At 42.7% G+C, this 19,722-nt stretch overlaps 1 protein-coding gene across 9 annotated transcripts in view; it reads left to right on the top strand.

Annotated features, from left to right (window-relative positions):
• Positions 1-600: 600 nt before the first annotated feature.
• The window catches only part of tcf12 (transcription factor 12), a 365,767-nt gene continuing 346,645 nt past the window's right edge, over positions 601-19,722 (top strand). For 6 of the 9 annotated variants that reach the window (XM_072470727.1, XM_072470729.1, XM_072470728.1 and 3 more), the window contains exon 1: positions 6,545-6,688. In XM_072470727.1, coding sequence (XP_072326828.1) covers positions 6,595-6,688 — 94 coding nt within the window. In that variant the 5' untranslated portion in view covers positions 6,545-6,594. Of the gene's footprint in view, positions 619-5,926; positions 6,024-6,543; positions 6,689-19,722 lie in introns of those variants that run through there. The other 3 variants (XM_072470734.1, XM_072470723.1, XM_072470726.1) reach the window with 3 other exon arrangements.

The following is a 19,722-nucleotide window of genomic DNA, read 5'->3' as shown; positions in this document are numbered from 1 at the left end:
CCTCATTGCCAACAGGTGACGCTAATTGCATGATTTCAAATTTGTGGCACTGAACAGAAGGAAACCGAATTACACCCTGATAGCAATTCTCAGTACAATATTGGTCCATCTCCCAGAGATATGAGCAGAGTGTTATTGAATTTCTAAAAGAGTTATCCTGGACAATTCTCCACCTCTGCGGAGGTAATGACACAAACAAGAGCTTCGTATTGTGCAATAAAAGCTTGCATGGACCAACAAGATAACTCCTGCAATCTACTATTCGTCTTCACATCCCGACTGCAGTGACAAAAGCCGACTAGTTACTTGGGTTGCACAGTTTTAAAGGTAATGACTGATGTATATGTTTTTCAACTAGACTTGATACATTATAGTTAACATGTATTTCATCGCCCTGCATCCCTGTTTCAGTTATCAGCCATTTTTCAGCGTGGAATTTTGCAAGGATTCCCTGCAGATCATTCTTGTCTCATCGCCCTCTCTGAGCCGGGAGCACCTTGTTCAGCCTACAATGCAGTGACACGAGATGCTGGTGACACACATCGTCTTACATAACGGCATACACAACTTTATAAAGTGTTGCTCCTCACGCTGCGGGTAATTACTTTGAATACAGAGGTACGTGCATTATTTGTAATGTCCCTGCTGTTGTTGTTGCAACCACCCCCCCCTCCCATACATTTAATTGTAACAATGTCAACTTCTCGCAACACCGCCAGCCTGAGCTATCTATTAATGCAAACGTAATGATCTAACTGTAGGGGGAATTTTAAAAAATAACGACAGCTAGAGATGCATTTTTTTCGAGGAAACAATGTAGAGATTGTGCAGCATTGAAAAGGCTACGTTATTTGGGATCGCGAATCTGTTCACTGCACTGTTTGCTTCTTGGTAATGTTCGAAAAAAAAACCCTCAGCAGGCTCGAACCCCCCCCCAGCGTGAACCAGTTCCAACCCACTAATTAATTCTGGGTATAACGGAACTGTCTTGGTATGTTCCCTCCCGAGTGTAAAGATGCGCTAAATCAGTTTTACAGTGGAATTCTGTTACATGAAATTGATTACGAGAGCTCCAAAAGATGCTTCTAATTTACTATTGTCATAGTCTAGTTAACATTTAATAAAGGCACAGAAAACGTTTGATACACGCAAGGTTGCGCCATCACTTTGCTTGTGTTTATATCATGATCGGGAACACTAATTGGGGCTATCTAAATTTAAGCAGAAAATTATATTCAATTATCAGATTTCAATGCAAAACAGTCCAGGCAAATCTCTGTCCAATAGCACTGAAAGGTAACAGCACATGTTGAAACTCAAATCATTGTTTGAAACTATTTTGTGTTTTGTTTAAAAACAAATGAACAAACGACGCAGTATAAACACCTGGAATTAGATTTAATTTGCCAACATTTCTTCCAGATGTGATTGTGTATGACTTAGTATGGAAGTCCACATTTTCTTTACAAATGTATTGGAATAACTGGACTTAATCTCACAAATCGGCCCTTGACCAAATAAACCGCTTGAAAGTGTAAACTCGAGTGATTTTAAAAAAAATGTCCATAATGAATGGGGAGATCATTGATGATCCACTCGGTGGTTTAAATAAATTGTTTGTAATTCGGTAAAACACGATATTTAGTTTAAAAAAAGATGTTATATCTGAAAACACATCATTATTAAGATATGAAAGATAATGGAAAAATGTCATATATTAAGACAGCCGTGTCTCACCCGAAGTTGTCCATCTGCGTGTGATACCAGCATTAGTTTGCTTAGAAGATGCGTCAGCCAAAGTAGACCACCGAAACACTGCAGAAGGGGCTTCGCTATAAAGGATTCTCTTGCCTCTTGAATACAATCTTGCATTGAGACAGTGCGTCACAGCAAAAGTGCAACACTGTGATTTTACAAATTTATGATCGTTTTAAATTCGGTTATTTTTAGCTCAGATTTGGAATCTGTTGTTAAAATTGTTTTGAATGTAATCACCTTACTGGTGCAGTTGTAATTCTGTCGGCAGCGCAATTTTCTAAGAGCGTCTACCTGCAAAATGGGCGAACGGCCTGATTCTGTGCTACCCGATTCTTCAATTCTATGTAGCTGCTCTAGTTGAACTCATCAGAAGTTGACCGAAACGGAATGCCACTCATTACATATATATCTACGTGCAAATGTATTTTCTTCGTATACAAACCGATTTCAGATAGGGGAGTATCTCCATGTATGTGCGCCTGGCTCGACCTCTGCGTTCTAAAAATGTGGTAGCCAAATGTGTTTTTAAAATCACATTAGGATTAGGGAGGATTTGGTGTGACATGCATTTATCCAGAAAGAAGCACTCCAGATGATCTGTTTTTGAGTTGAACTTCCAATCTACGAAGTTACTGTGCTCTGTAGTATCGAGGGATCATCACTCGAGCCTAAATTGGTTTGCGAAGTATTCATAATTTGGCAACTCAGATGACATTGGAGAAAAATGGTCACGTCTTTCGCTTCATGTGAGCATGAGTTCAGTGGGAATGATCTTTCCAATTTAATTACAGTGAACTATCCAAAGATGTGACTTGCTGAGCAAATTAAGGCATCTTTAAATCCAGTGCGGCAAGGAAGCTGGGGAGTTTTTTTTTCCAATGTTGAATATATCGCTTTGACCCCGCGCTCCTGTCCGATTTTAAGAAAGAGTGTTTAAAAAAAAAAAAAATTCTGTCCTGACTCTTGTCAGTGGAAGTGAAGTTCCCAACACGGGTCAAGCTGCGGAATGTGGCGATGTTTGTTTGTGGGGGTCGGGGTCGGGACCGGGACATGGGGCGCTTGCTCTCTCACGCTCCGAGCTTTTGTGGTTTTAAAGAGCAGAGGATTTTGGGACCGACTGCCATGGTGCCCTGACTTCCGTTTCCCCCATCCCCTCGTTGTCGTCGCTGTTTCAACAGAAATGCGATGCAGTGGAAAATAGGCAAGATGTTGCAAATGCAACAAGACGGCATTTGTAACATGTTTAACCTTCGCTGGGTGAACCCAACAATCGGGCGGTTCCGAATGTCACATGTTGCGTTTCAAATTAGCTGGGACGGGCCCTCCATAAATCTTCCCGTTTAGAACTTGGTATCGATCGATCGCCTCCCCTCCTCTGTTTTCCCCCCTAATCGCTTGAGGATTGCCGCGTCCGGTGATGAACCAGTAAAGATTTTTTAAAAGAGGCTGGGCGAGCAAACATGTAAAAGCCTCTTTTTTTTTTGTTAGAAATAACGGACCACGGTTCAAAACACACCCCTGACGATCAGTAAAACTCGCACTCTTAATTTTCTATTCATTTGCACCCTCCTTGGCAACACCCATTTGTGTTTACATTATTCCGTCCGAATAACCTTTAGAAGGGGTCGACAAAAGCAAATGTTGGAATCTGAAAACGAAATAAATTGTGTACTCAGCAGGTCTGGCAGCATCAGTGGCAGAGAGAAACAGTTAACGGCCGGGTCAACAGAACAGAGAAAAAGTTAGAGATGTACCAGATTTATGCAGAACAGAAGAAAAAAGAATGATCCCTAAGGCAGGAGAGGTTTTATGGCCAAATGGTGGTATAATGCAAAAACATAGAGGTACTGCGAAAACAAATTATGGGTCTGGAGGCGTAAATAATGGCAATAGTCAATAGCAGCAGCCGAAAGAGGGAATTGTGGTTGATTCTGTTTGGAAGTCAACAAAAGTGAAAAAGCTACAAGGTATTTTGTCTTGCCTTCAAAACCATACGTACGGGCAGCACGGTAGCACAGTGTTTAGCATCGGTTGCTTCAACAGTGCAGGGTCCCGGCTTGGGTCATTGTCTGTGGCGGAGTCTGCACGTTCTCCCCATGGCTGCGTGGGTTTCCTCCAGTCAAAGATGTGCAGGTTAGGTGGATTGGCCATGTTACATTGCCCTTAAGTGTCCAAAAATGTTAGGTGGGGTTACGGGATAGGGTGGCGGTGTGGGGTGCTCTTCCAAGGACTGGTGCAGACTCAATGGGCTGAATGGCCTCCTTCTGCACTGTAAATTCTATATTCTAAATAGAAAATTAAATACTGCGGTACTTTTAAATTTGGTGCATGATTATAGGTGCTGTTGGAAAACTGATTTATTTTCCCATTAGATAAATCGAATTATAAATATTTACCAAATGCAAACAGAATGGAAACAGTCAGGAGTTGGGCATCATCTTGTGGAGAGAGCCAGAATACAAATTTCATGTCGATAATGTTGAATCAGAACTGGGGATACGTGAAGAATAGATAACAGTTCAATTTGGATGAACAATTGATCTTCCTATGTGCACCACTTTTGTTTCACACAATCTATCCAGCAACAGTGAGTACACAGTGCAATCGAGCTTTAACTCATAGTTTTAAGAGCCTGCACTGTTTTAAAAAAATCATAACTTACCAAATGGGAGGGCAATGTATTTTAATTGTTGTTGCAAACTTTTTAGACAACTAGAAAGCACTGCTTGGAGGCATGATTGGTTCTGATGAAGGGCCTGAAGGCATCGACTGCTTATCCCTTCACAGGCGCTGCCAGACCTGCGGAGTATTTGCAGCATTTTCTGAATCAGATTTTCAGGGCTGCAGTTTTGCTCTGCACACAATAGCCGAAGTGAGTGAAATAATTCTGACAGCAGTTCGAATAATTAGGTGAATGTCCCCCCCCGCGCCCCCCCCCCCCCGGACGAAAGTCCATCCAGCGTGGCCTCCCGCACGCTGGAGGAAGATGACATCTCACGGGCCATGTGTGAAATTGGAGCCCATCCGACTCCACCAGCTGTCAATCACAGGCCGCCTCACCGCCACCGCGCAAACAAAAGCGTCCACGGAGAGCCGAAGCCGCGCGGCTCGGAGGGATACAGCGTCGTGACTGACGCGGTTCACACCCTCCCCGAAAACAACATGTCCGCCTGAAGGAGCCGCGGGGGCAGCAACCGGGGGGGGAAGGGACGGAGGGAAAGAGAGAGTGAGGGAGAGCTGATTGAGCCAGCCCAACCGGCTTGTCTGTCACCGGTTGGGTTGGGGGGGTTGTGTGTGGAGAGAGGAGTGGGGTGGGTAGGCGGGCCCAAGCGCCAAAGGGAGGGGGAGGAAGGAAGTGGCGGGGGAGGAGTGAGTTTAAAAAATCCCTCACTCATCACGCAACCCGGCGGCGAGTGTGTGCGCTGGCGGCAGTCGGATGTTCGCTGGAAGGGGTGGGGGAAAGAGTGAGGTGAGTGAGTGAGGGAGGGAGGAGAATCGTTAAAGTTGGCCTGTGGAGGAGGGGGGCGAGTTTAGTGTCATGGGGGGAGGGGTCGAGAGAGATCTCCCCATGTTCCTCCCTCCAAATCTCGCCATGTCCCCTCCCCCTGCCTTCAGCCCTCGCCTGCACCGCCGGCGGCGACAGCCGCCCCCCCTCAGACCAAACCCGCCGACAGCAGGGTGGAAGGATTTATTTCAACCCCCCCCCCCCCCCCCCCCCCCACAAGAACAACAACAAAAAAAACACCGTGGATTGTTCTGCACAGGAAACTTAATACTGATGATTTGTTTGGCGTGTTGGTTCTGCCAGTCGAGGCTAAATGGTCTTTGTTATGTGGAATTATGTTAGAGGGCTTGCTTGTCATTTCTCGTACAGTAAACTCTTGTGTTTCCGAAGGGTCGCCGTCGCTTTCTGCGGTAGGATATTTTTTTGGAACCTGATGCAGGCTGTCTCCTGCACGGCAACTTTTCTGGATTATTTTTTGTTTTTGTCAGTGAGTCGGAGCTTCCTTAGATTTAAAAAAAAAAACTAAATTTCGAGTTTCCCCCCCCAACCTCCCCAGCAAACCCCTTTGAAGGTTTTTGCTGAGGATTTTACCTTTTAAAAAAAATATATATTTTTTCAAGCAATGTTTTTTGAGTAAATCATGTAACTATGTTTTGTTCTTAGGTTTAGTGAGAGTAAATCAAGATGAACCCACAGCAGCGGATGGCCGCTATAGGAACGGACAAGGAATTGAGCGATCTGCTGGATTTTAGTGCGGTATGATGCTTGGAGGCTTTTATTATTAACACGGTTTCCCATCACTCAAAAGCCATGTGCCTTCGCCTTGCTTAGTCAAAAGGGAGTCTCTGAAGTTTACTGTTATGGCTAGGCGAGCCGAAGGGCAGGTTCACTAGGAAATAAATGCAAAACAGTTTGAAATAATGTGGCGTTCAGCACGAGCTTAATTTTCAGTTCAGCATTGAGTTATTTCAGAATTCATGCATCGCCTGAAGTTACTGCTGGAGTTCTACTGATCAGTGTTGTCAGATAAATGGTAGTGGCAAGTATATTTTTGAATTATAAATCGTCCAGTATTAAGTTTTTCTTAGAAATTAGTCCTTATTATAATTGCATTAACAAAATTTAGTCTAGTCAATTGGGAATGGCTAAAATGTACATCAACATTTTGTCAATAGATAATTTAATTTGATGTCATAAATATAAAAAAAAATAAAAGGTATTGTCATTTTGCACCTACATTTTGACTACTCCATCACAAAGGATAATCTTATCAGTGCTATCTGACGTGTTTGATTTTCATGATCTAAAATATAGATCACTCATTAATTTCGATGCATTATTTTTTTTTAGATGTTCTCGCTCCTCCTGTTAATAGTGGAAAAAACGGACCAACCACACTGGCAAGCAGTCAATTTGGTGGCTCAGGTAAGACGGATATGAGGTGCTGCATTGGATGTTTTTTTATGGACTTGTGGCTTTTTCCCCCACACTTTATAGCAGAGATGTACAAACCTGGGTATTTGTGCCGTTAGTGTAGGAACCTTCTGAATGCTGCCATCTGATGTACTATCTGAAAAGTGCTAATTTTCTTGTCGGAATGTTGTCATGCCAGCAATTATTTGGGATGATTGGGATATATTAAACCGCTATACTGGTAGAACTTGAATCTTAATTCGGAGGTTCGAAGATTAGTGCAGAGACTGTAAGTGATATTTAGTGCTATTACCTACTGTACGAGGATCCATATTTTGAAATAGAATCTTGTTTTTTTTTTAACAAGGATTTTTGTGGGCAATTAGGAAAGTTACATTCTCAATTTGAAGATTGAATTTGAGTTTTGATATTAGTGGCATTTCAAGAGGTATTTTTAATCTGGCAAAAGTTAATCAATTAAGAAATTACTTTCTGAATATTTTCCAATGATGTGTGGTTAATTGGCAGCATTTTGTGTTGTCACTTGGGTTGTAGGGAGTAATGACTGTGATCAGGGAGTAATGACTGTGATCATGGTTATTGATGTTTTTGTGGTATCTGTGGTTTTCTACAGTACTAAGGTGCTATCGAGTGTTATAATAACTGAGCACTGTGACCACATTGAGAAGAAGCTATTTGGTGGACTTGCATCTCATAAGGCATGAGAAATACTGCATATAGTACAGGTCTGAAGTTGAATACTGTAAATTGACCCAGTTCCTTACACATGAAGGTTGTTTTTCTGACCATGGTTTTTTGGATGAACTTGCATTTAGATCAGAATTATTCTTGATACTTTTTTTTGTATGGAATTTGGATTAATGAAAAAAATACTTCTAACCAAACCTAGTGAGTGCGATGTTATGGAAAAGGGAGAAATTTGCTCCATGAATTTGCTCTATTTTGATATTTGCAGAATGTGACTTCTTGGTGACAATTATGTGCACATTTGAAGTTACTTGAAACTGTACAATTTTGTCCATCCTTAGATGTTTGGTTGTTTAGACGTGCATATTGACTTTCTAGGCTTCTAGTTTGTCCACTTCATTGTTGGATGTTTCTGTCTAACTGAAAATAAAATCTTTGTTTCATGCTCTGATGGTGTTTCTGCTTACTTAGATATGTGCACTAACTTTAACAACCTTAAAAAGAATTGTTGATCATGGTTGGTATTTTATTTTAGGAATATTTTGTCCTTTTTCATTCTGTAGTAACAAAAGTAGCAATTTATTTTTTTCTGTTAAATCTAGTCGAGTCTAATGTCCCATTAGTTAATCCTTTGGTTTACTTGTCATATGTATCACTGGGTCATTGTCTGTGCGGAGTTTGCACGTTCTCCCTGTGTCTGCGTGGGTTTCCTCCGGGTGCTCGGTTTCCTCCCGCAGTCCAAAGACGTGCAGGTTAGGTGGATTGGCCATGCTAAATTGCCTTTTGTTTCAAAAAGGTTAGGAGGAGTTATTGCGTTATGGGGATAGGGTGCAAGTGAAGGATTAAATGGGTCGGTGCAGACTCGATGGGCCGAATGGCCTCCTTCTGCACTATGTTCTGTGTTCTATGTATCAAGGTTCCAGAGAAAATTGAAAATTTTAATACAAATCTTTATCTTTAATATAACATTGAAATTATAAATATGTAAAATAATTGATATCAGAATACAAGAGAATAATTTAATTGTTGCAGTCTGGAACTTGACTTTTCTCAAGTAATACTGGAGTTACCTCCCTGCAAAAGTTTGAAACTGTTCTACATTTGAATAGCCTTTTTCATAGGCTAGTAAGATGATGCTGTTAAAACTGTGCTTGTGTGTTTAAATAGAATATTTCTATTCTTTTATGCCACCATTTCTAAAATGTGTGTTTTTAGTACTGGTTACTGAAATATTAAATGTCTTTTGGCTTATTAAGATTTTTTTCTTTCTTTGAGCATTTATAGAAGACTTCGTCTGGAAGCAGTGCCTTTTGTAATCTGAATGTATATGTCTTGGGTTGTGTAAATTACAGTTACCCAACCCATGTTTCAGTAACACTGCACTAGATATATGTTGAATTCCTAACAATGTGAGCATGTCTGGCATGACCTGCAGTATTTGCTTTACACGTTGGCCAAAGTTATTGTTTTTGTAGAAATGAAATAATAGATCAGAGCAAAGTTAGACACCATATAGTGTAAGTCAGTAGTTTAGAATACATATACCACCCGTGGGTACAATGAACTTTAACATGTACCCGAAGCCATTTAATATCTGGTCTGATGATAAATACCATGTAGTAATCTAGTTCAACTAACTGGGATGATTAAATCTGAGACTGAATGCTACTGCTGGATTAAATTAATTTAGTACCTTTCAATAGATTAATGTGTATTTTGATCCATGTAAGCAACTGGACTAATTGGTAGCTTTTTTTCATTGGTATGTTGGTGAAGTGGTTGAAAATAATGAATTTCGAGATGAACATAGACAAAACGATTTTAATCAGAGGAAAGTAAAGAATAAATATTGACCAACTTGAATCAGACTAACCATGTTTACCGTTCAGAGACAAGTTGCTTGGTTGATCCATGTCAGGAAGAATACTACAGTTTGCAGATGATACCAAAGTGAACAAGATTGTCAACAAAGAGAAATCATGGGACCTGATTCTTAGGATTTGCAGGTTTTAGGATATTGGACCAGTTGGCGGCCAATTCAGTTCAATATGAGTCACAAGACAATAATTAGCATGGGGTGATGCAGCCAAAGTGTCTGCTAAATGGAGCAAGAATTCAATGTGTGCAGGGAAAATATCTGGGGATATAATGTATAAATCTACAAACCTCCGTGAACAGCCTCATTGGGGGAAAAAAAAAGCAAAATCTTAGATTCCAACAAATAGGGTAGGAAACAAATCAAGTAAGTGTTAGGAAAAAAAATTGCTGGTTGATGACCGTTCATCACGAACTCTGATGAAAGTAATTAAGCTGAAAAGTTAATTTTGTGTCTCTCTCTCTCTCTCTCTCTCTCTCTCTCTCTCTCTCTCTCTCTCTCTCTCTCTCTCTCTCTCTCTCTCTCTCTCTCTCTCTCTCTCTCTCTCTCTCTCTCTCTCTCTCTCTCTCTCTCTCTCTCTCTCTCTCTATCCTCCAGAGGCTGCCAAATCTGCTTAGTATTTCCAGCATTCCTGTTATTTCAGGTTTCCAGCAACTGCACTAGTTTTTGTGGATGAGTAGCTTGCAGCTGTATTAGAATTTGGTCAGAACCCACGGCGCATCGTGTGCAGTTCGGTCATTAGCTCAGAGGATGGGTATTATTGGAGAAAACACATAACCATAATTTCTTTTTTAAAATTAGGAAATTATGTTATGAGGAAAGACTTGGGCAGTTGAATTTTTACTTGAATGAGATTTTCAGGTTAACTAATTCGTTTTCAGCATACTGAAGGGTCAAGTGAATTGCTCCAATTTGTAAAGCTGACATACTAATGCATGTTTGGTTATGATGAATGCCCCAATGTTAGTAACCAGTAAGTTTCCTGTCAGTCTCACTCTGCAAGATCAGTCTCCCTCTGCAAGATCAATCAGTTAATGTCGATGACTGCAGTTAACCGTGAAACCTCCTAGTTGAACAAATTGTTTAATTTGTTTACGTTTTTAAAAAAATATTTTAATTCTCCTTTTCACATTTTCTCCCAAATTTACACCCAACAATAAACAATCAGTAACGAATGCAATGTCAATCCCCATATCAATAACAACGATCCCATCCTCCCACCAAACCCCCAAACATTAGCCTGCAGGTTAACATAAATAAATGGGGATGTGTCAGGCTCAGCCTGATACAATTTAAGGTGGTTCACAGAGTGCACTTGACGGGGGCAAGGTTGAGTAGGTTCTTTGGGGTAGAGGACAGATGTGGAAGGTGTTCAGGGAGTCCGGCGAACCATGTCCATATGTCTTGGTCATGCCCGGCACTGGAGGGGTTCTGGAGAGGAGTGGCGGGAGCAATATCTCAGGTGGTGAAAGTCTGGGTCAAGCCAAGCTGGGGGATAGCAATATTTGGAGTAGTGGACGAGCCGGGAGTGCAGGAGGCGAAAGAGGCCGGCATTCTGGCCTTTGCGTCCCTGGTAGCCCGGCGAAGGATCTTGCTAATGTGGAAGGAGGCGAAGCCCCCTAGCCTGGAGGCCTGGATAAACGACATGGCCGGGTTCATAAAGCTGGAGAGGATTAAGTTTGCCTTGAGAGGGTCTGCGCAGGGGTTCTACAGGCGGTGTCTGCGCAGGGGTTCTACAGGCGGTGGCAACCGTTCCTAGACTATCTCGCGGAGTGTTAGAGGAAGATCGGTCAGCAGCAACCATGGGGGGGCCGGGGGGGGGGGGGGGGGGGGGTGAATGGGGGATTGCTTGGGGGGATGGATGAGCAGGAGATAACATGAAGGGCGGGGGAAACTGGCACGTGCGGGAGAGAGCCAGTGTATAAAGCTATGTAAATATACCATTTTGCCATGTATATATCTTGCTCAGTGCGATTTTGTGTTATTTTGTTACGGGGGGGGGGGGGGGGGGGGGGGGGGGGGGGAAGAGTTATTATTTGTAAGGGGAAAAAATTGTGTTGGTAAAAAACTTTAATAAATATATTAAAAAAACAAAACAAAAAAAACATAAATAAATGGGAAAAAGGAATCCGGAATCACCCATAGTCACCATTAACACATACAGTCCGCCCCCCCCCCCCCCCCCAACGTTTGATGTAATCCAATTCTCGAAAGTGCATAATGAATAACGCCCCTTAATTGTAAAACCCCTCAGTTCAAATTTGACCTTCTCAAGTGTCAAGAATTCCAGCAGACTACTCTGCTTTGTCAGTGCACACGGTGGAGAGGTTGATCTCCACCTTAACAGGATCCGCCTTCGGGCGATCAGCGAGGCTAAGGCTACAACATCTGCCTCCGCACCAGTTTCCAACCCGACTGGTCCGACACCCTGAATATGGCCTCCCGAGGGCCCGGGTCCAGTTTCCCATGCACCACTTTAGAGATTACCCTTAAAAACCTCCTTCCAGTAATCCTTCAGCTTTGGAGGACTAAAACATATGAATGTGGCCCCCCCGCCCTGGAGCAATGTTCACGTACCTCTTCCACCCTCAAAGAGCTGGCTCATTCTCGCCCTTGTAAGGAGTGCTCTGTACACCACCTTCAGCTGTATTGGCCCCAACCTCACAATTAATTTGTTTAAGTTGTGCATTATTGAGTGTGATTTAATAACGAATTCAGTCTTCAGTACCGGGGTGAGAAATTATAGTCGTGTGGATAGACTGAAAAGCTGAGCTGGAAGGCAAATTGAAATGTTGGTGTTTATTGCAAGTGGAATTGAGTTTAATAGCTAGTTTTAAAGGGCCATCCTGGATTAGGGTTATCAAGTGCGCAAACATTTACAAATTTCCCTGAACTGAGCAAAATGTTGAGTTGTCTTTCACAACGGTGGCCGAGGGAGCTAAACAGGCTAAAGAGAACAAAGAAATAATACAGCACGGGAACAGGCCCTTCGGCCCTCCAAGCCGACCATGCTGCCCGACTAAACTACAATCTTCTACACTTCCTGGGTAAATGTCCTCTGACCCAAGATCAGCTGGTGAGCAAGTGGCAAGTTGCGAGCATATTTCAATAATTACTCCATTCAGTTGCAGGATAAACCTTTTAGGCCAGTCAGGTTTCCATTTTCAGTAAACTTGTTTTTCTAAATGGGTGTGACAATACAGGGTTAATCCTTCATCGCATTGATATCATGTTGCCATGTGTCTTATCTGTGCCCTTAGTTCATTGCTTTTGTATGCTATTCTTCTGTATTTAAATATATGCCTTCTATCATTGCCAAATTTTGTACAATGTTAACCGTTACTTCTTCTGATTGGAGAGTTAATTGCTAATTTTCGGTCTCCCGCTCCCTCCTCTGATTTGTCCTTGCTCTGATTTTGTCCCACCTGAATCTGCCCTCTGGTTCCCACCCCCTTGCAAATCCTGTTTAAATCCTCCCAAACTATGCTTAAATCTCCCTGGAAGGACATTTATCCTGGTGTGGTTAAGTTATAGATTGTTTGGCTCCCACAGATCTCACTTTCCCCAGACTGGCCCCAATGCTGCAGAATTCTTCCCAGCTGCACCATCTCTCAAGCCATGGTTTCATCTGGTCTCTTCTATTTCTACATTAACGTGCACATAGCCTTGGGAGTGATCTGAAGATTCCTACTTCTGAGGTCCTGCACACCATGCTCTTTCCCAATTCCTTAAACTCAGCCTGCAGGACCTCATTCCTTTTCCTACCAACATTGTTTGCACCAATGTGGACTATCAGCTCCAGCTGTGCACCCTCCTCATTCACAATATTCTGTTGCAGTTTGGTGACATCCTTGACCCTGGCACCAGGGAGGCAACATAATAGAATCATGTCTGCGACCAAAGAAGTGCCCCCCCCCCCCCCACCCCTCCCCCTATAGCTGAGCCACCCGGGCTGCCACAAATTTGACTCTGACTGCACTCTTCCGAGGAACCAACATCCAAAACACAAAACTGATTAGTGAGTGGAACCTCTGAGGACTCCTGCACAAACTACCTGGTTCTGTTGGGCTGCCTGATGGTTACCCGTTCCTTTTGTCCCTCCATGCTCCGAGCCTGTGGTGTGACCGCCACTTTGAATGTGCTAGCCACCTGGCTGTCACCCTTGCAGATGCACCACTGTGACTCCAACTGCTACTTGAGCCCTGAAACCTGGAGCTAGAATTCCCGGACCTGGTCACACTTGCTGCACATGTGATCATGGGTCTCTGGCAGTGTCCATGACTTGCACATATTACAGGATTAACCCAATAATCCCTCCTAACCTTTTTTTTTTTTGGACACCAAGGGCAATTTAGCATGTCCAATCCACCTAACCTGCACGTCTTTGGACTGTGGGAGGAAACCAGAGCACCTGGACGAAACCCACGCAGACACTGGGAGAACGTGCAGATTCCGCACAGTGACCCAGCGGGGAATCGAACCTTGGACCCTGGCGCTATGAAGCCACAGTGCTAACCACTGCTACCATGCTGTGCACACTATCTACTGATTGTGCAGTTTGAAAAACTTGCCTCTTGTGTAGACCTTTTGATAGGTCACAAGCTAGTTTTTACTTGGTAGAGTAATTAACACCAATTGAACCAGCCACTTTCAGCTGACAAATAATTGCCACTACCCAGCAGTTCCCAGTTTAACAAAGTCGTCTTACTTAGTTGAAGGTTGTTAGTTCTATGTCAGATCTTGACTCTTTTTATAGGTGAACCTAATTTGCTACTCTGTCTGCATCTCATTGAACGTAGTCTCCTGTTTCCTTGCATGCCCTTCAATGTAGCCAGATGTCCGAAGGCTCTTCAGAGAAGCATTGTAAAGCAAAATATGATACCCAACTGCATAAGGATATGTTGGGCCAGATGAGCAAAAGCTTCATTAAGGAATTGTATTTTGAGGAAGTGTCTTGAGGAAAATGTGGTGGAGGGGTGTAGAGTGGGAATTCCAGAGCTTAGGGCCTGGTCAACAGTGATCGGTGGAGGAGTGGCTCAAATTGGGGATGCACAAAAGGCCAGAATATCTCTTTTTGAGGGTTTTGGAGCTGGAGGGGATTGAAGTTTTGATGACCTCCAGTTTACAGAGGGCAGAATCTGGGAGACATGCCAGGATTGTTTTGGGAGATTAAAATCTGGAGGTAACAAAGTAATGAATAAACATTTCAGTAGCAGACAAGCTGAGATGAGGGCTGTAAGACAATGTTGCGGAGGTGGGAGAGGGAAATAAGTGATCTTCTTAATGGTGCGGGTTAGCAGCTCATCTAAGAGTCCAGGATGATGCCAAGGTTGCAAGCAGACTGGTTTAGCCTTGGACTGTTCTGAGGAAGAGGGATGGAGTTGGTAGCGAGTGAATGGACTTCAGTTTTCCCAATATTTAATTTGGGAGAAATTTCCATTCATCCACTACTGGATCTTGGAAAAACAGTCTGAGTCAGTGGAGGTGTCTCAAGGAGCTGGGAGGTAGAGCTGAGCGACATGAGTGCACGTGTGCAAACTAATGCTGTGCTTTGAATAATGATGCGAAGGACTTGTACATGAAAAATACGAGGGGGAGGGATGGATCCTTGGAGGATTCCTATGAAGATTGATGACTTTGGGTAGATTTGATGTCATCCTATCAATAGAGACAATTAGCAGTGTCCTGAAAATTGGCTTTCTTTAATGTTAAATGGCTTTTATTTACTCTGCAAGCTTGACATTTCAATAATTGAAGTACAAAATGTCCACTTAGCTGCTGTCCCCCCCCACCAGTATTGTCCAATGTTTTTTAAAAAGCGGTTAACTCTGTATTACCTGCAGATGCTTTGGGACAGTGCCACAGCTTTTTTCATTTTTACATGATTTTTTTATTCGTCATCGGCTGATGACTTTGCAGCTGCATATTTCCGTTAAACATTGCATCTGATAGAATGTCGAACATCAGATCACAAAAGGAGATATAGCAACAGTAATTTGTATTCATACAGTGCTTTTAGAATGAAGCAGATTCCATTTTTCTGGCTTGTATTGGCACTCACATTTAATTTTCCTGAATCCTCCCTCCTTGTTGCTGTTCCAGGAGATAGAACCCTGACCCATATTTCTAGCTCAATTCCTCGAGAGAGGAATTTGCATTGGACAACAGCCAGGAATGACACTGACATTTGCCAGTAAATTTGGCCGTGGAAGATACTGCCTAAAATACTTACTCTGCAATGTGAATTTTTGGCATGTGCGGTGTTCAATTGGAATCAGAAGTTGAAGGGAGATTTTGTGCTGAAATGTTTGAGCAGGCAAACGGTAAATGACTTTTTGATGGTAATGAGTTGGCAGTGAGGAAATATAAACTTAGGACTTGTGTTAAAGGAGTGGTGAGTAGAAATCTTTCCTGTGTTTTTTCAGGTATGGGAAGCCTTATCACAAATGTACAAAATCTGGGAAGTCATGCTAAACATGTATAATGTATTGGTTTGGCCTAGTTGACGCATTATGTCCAATGCTGGACACGATCATTAAGGAAGGATTTGGAAATTTTGGGGGATATAGAAGAGAATTGCTAAAATGGTTCCAGTTGTGAGGGATTGCAATCAAGCTGGCGAAGCTGGTTGTTCTCCATTTAGCAGAAGCTGAAGAGATTTTGTAAAGGTGTTTGATAAGAAGAGGTCAGGTAAGACTAAAAGAAGAGAAACTGTTTCCAGTGCCTGAAGGGTTGATGACCAGAGCGCACAAGATTTAAGCCAGTTGATAAAAGAGCTAGAGGTGATGTGAGGAAAAACCTGGGATGCAATTAGTGTTTATCACTTGAATGCACTGCCTGGGGAGGTACGGTGGCGCAGTGGTTGGTATCGCTGCCTCAGGGTGCTGAGGACCCGGGTTCGATCCTGACCCTGGGTCACTGTCCATGTGGCGTTTGCACATTTTCCCATGTCTGCGTGGGTCTCACCCCCACAACCCAAAGATGTGCAGGGTGGGTGGATTGGCCATGCTAAATTGTCCCTTAATTGGGGGGAAAAAAAAGAAATGCACTGCCTGATGGGTGCAAATGCATTTATTGCCTTCAAAATGGAATTGGTGAAAATAAATGGCAGAGCAATGGGGAAACAACAGAGAAGTGGGAGATATGATGGCCCCAATGACTGCCTCCAATGCTGTGTATTTGTATCTGTACATAGAAGCCGAGTCATTTTCCATGTTTGGTGACAATTGATTAAATACTTGACAAAAGATGTTGGTGGACATTGATAATCCATGGTAATTTAAACCTCTTGACTGAAGGCCTTGCTTCTTTCAGCAGGATTTTCAGGCCTCTGTCTGCTTTCATCTATCCACCTGTAACCTGTTGATTCAACTAATCTTCCAAGGAAGTGGTGGCATAGTGCCACTGTCACTGGACTAGCAATCCAGAGCCACAGGCTAATGCTCTGGAAACACAGATTTAAATTCCAGCATGGCAGCTGGTGGAAACTGGATTAATAAATCTAGAATGAAAAAAACTCATTTCCATCTCCATGAAACCATTGTCACAAAAATCCATCTGATTCACTAAATGTCCTTTTAGGGATGGAAACTTGTCAGTCGTACCTGCTCAACCTCCAGGTTGCCTCAACCCTACAAAGTCCTCGTGACCAATCCTGGGGATTGTGTGAAGGCTGAATCACGAACAAGCAACAGCCCAGGCATAGTCATACATTGATTTCAGATTCCGTTAAGTCTCGTGGCTCCAAGTCAAACATGGGAAGAAATCCTCCTGCTGATTACCACCTACCCACCCACTGCAACTTGGAGTTGGAGGAAGCACTGAGGGTGGGGAAGTTCAACATCCATCAAGAGTAGCAAGCAGCACCCCTACTAACCAAGGACTGAAAGGCATGGCTGTTCTACAGGTCTGCGGTAGGTGGTGAGGAACCAAGAGGGAAAAACCTACTTCAGCACATCCTCATTAAGCACATCCTCACCAATGTAACTGCTGCCGATGCATCTGTTGTTAGGAGTGACCACCACACAGTATTTGTGAAGACAAAACTTCTGCCTTCACGTTGGGGATACCCTCCATTTGTGTTGAGTGGCACTACCACGTGCTAAATGGATAGATTTTGAACAGATCTAGCATCTCAAACTGGGCATGCATGAGGCACTGTGGGCCACCTGGGACCTAATGGCTTGGCATATACCCCACTCTACCATTACCATTAAGCTGGGGAGGAAGAGAGAATCAACCCTTGTTCAATGTAGAGCCAGGAGCAGCACCTGAGATGTCAACTTGATTGCTCTGACATCAAGGCAGCATTTGATCAAGTATGGCATCAAGGGGCCCTCGCAAAACTAGAGTCAGTGGGACTTGCGGTGGAGGAAACTCAGCCACTTTCAAGAGCAAGGGCAGCAGGTGCACAGGAGTACCAGTTGCAAATCACAGAATTGTCACTCTACCGAAGAAGGCCATTTCGCCCATTGTGTCTGCACTGGTTCTCCGAATGCACATTATGACTTTATGCCAATCACCTGCCTTTTCCCCATAACATTGTTTCTATTCAACCCTCTTGAATGCCTCTATTAAACCTGCCTTCCCCTCCGAGGCAGTGCATTCCAGACCTAAACCACTCAGCTGTATGAAAACTACTTTTTCTCAGCTCACATTTGCTTCTTTTCAAATAACTTAAAATCTATGCCCCCTCATTCTTGATCCTTTTGCGAGCCAGAGCAGTTTCTTTCTAACCTGTCCAGCACCCTCATGATTTTGAACACCTCAATTAAATCTCCTCCTTGGACTTCTTTTCAAGGAGTAAAATCCCAACTTCTCTAATCTATGTTCATAACTGAAGTTTCTCATCGCGTGAACCATTCTTGTAAACCTTTGCCATCTCTCCAGTGTGTTCATAGCCTTCCAGTAGTGTGGCACCCAGTACTGTTCAACTTGTGTCTTATACAGGTTCAGCATAACCTCTTTGCTCTTGTACTCCATGTCATGTGTGCTTTATTAACTACTGTCTCCACCTCACCTGGCATCTTTAATTTTGTAAAATGTTAAAAAAAATGTATTCATTTTAAAAATAAATTTGGAGTACCCAATTAATTTTTTTCCAATTGAGGGGCAATTTAGCGTGGCCCAATTCCCCTACCCTGCACATCTTTTGGGTTGTGGGGGTGAGCCCACGCAAACACTGAGAGAATGTGCAAACTCCACACGGACAGTGACCCAGAACCGGTCCTGTCATCTTTCATGACTTGAGCACATATATACCCAGGTTGTTCTGACCCTGCAACCTCTTCAGTGTTGTACCCCATATTTTATACTGTCTCTCCATATTCTTCCAACCAAAATGAATCACTGCAACTTCTCTGCATTTAACTGCCATCTTCCACCTATCTTCTTGGCAGTTACCTGTTTTCTCTCTCTACTCCTCAAGTCTCCCACCATTCTGGCTTGGAATGATATCACTGTTCCTTCACTGTCACTGGGCCAGACTTCTGGAATTCCCCCTCGAACAGTACTGTAGGTAGGGCTACACCACATGGACCATAGCGGTTCGCAAAGTTTGCTCGTGACCACCTTCTGAAGGGCAGTTAGGGAATAGAAATAAATGCTGGCTTAGCTCGTGATATCCACATCTCGTAAAAAAATAAATTTAAAAACTTTTTTGTGATTAATATTTGGACGCTTGGAAAGTTGATCTGAAAACAGTGCATTTTAGAAATGTGTATCCCAGCAGTCTCTGCCTAAATGTACAAATGAGACAGCCAAATGAATATTATGAACTTGAGAGAGTTGTGACCTTAAATAGTCTTGAATAGCATAACTAGCTACTCCACACATGAGAAATTAGATTATTTAAGTTAACAAATACACGAAAAGCTGATGCTGGCCTCTCCTGTACGATATTTTGAATATGCTATAAAATAAATATGAAGAAGTTGATGTTTAAATACTGTAATGAGCAAACTGATTCCAATTCATCCTCCTCCCAAATGGTTTTCTTTGCATTTTCAGGCAAATAAGTTATTGCCCTTGTAATTCTTAGACAAATGATGCTTGTATTATGAACACTTATTCAGTGTGATATCTTGACATATCTTTTCAATTGCATCCTCTGAGTTGCGTTTTGGGCAATTAGGCTGGAATTTATTTGTTTGCTGATTTATTTTGGATTCCATTTATAGCTGTAAAAGGCTGAATGTGAGCCTTCTGGAGAGATCATTTTTTAAAATTCCTTTTTATTCTGACGACCATTGTGAGACAAAAGGCACCACAAAATATATTGATATCTTGAATGTGCACCTGGACGGCACATTTAATTTCACAATTGGTAAGGATCTGTTTCCTGGGGTACTGACTAGGCTGTTTGATTAGACCAGTGCAACATTTCTACTACAAAATCCGCTTGGAGGAATTATTACATTAACATTTCAGAAAATGTAGTTTAACAAATTAGCATATTTCCCCC

This window comes from Scyliorhinus torazame, chromosome 12 (genome assembly GCF_047496885.1).
Source record: "Scyliorhinus torazame isolate Kashiwa2021f chromosome 12, sScyTor2.1, whole genome shotgun sequence".
Lineage (NCBI taxonomy): Eukaryota > Metazoa > Chordata > Chondrichthyes > Carcharhiniformes > Scyliorhinidae > Scyliorhinus > Scyliorhinus torazame.
Note: the sequence above shows the minus strand (reverse complement) of the source record. Positions and strands in the feature narration are given on the sequence as shown.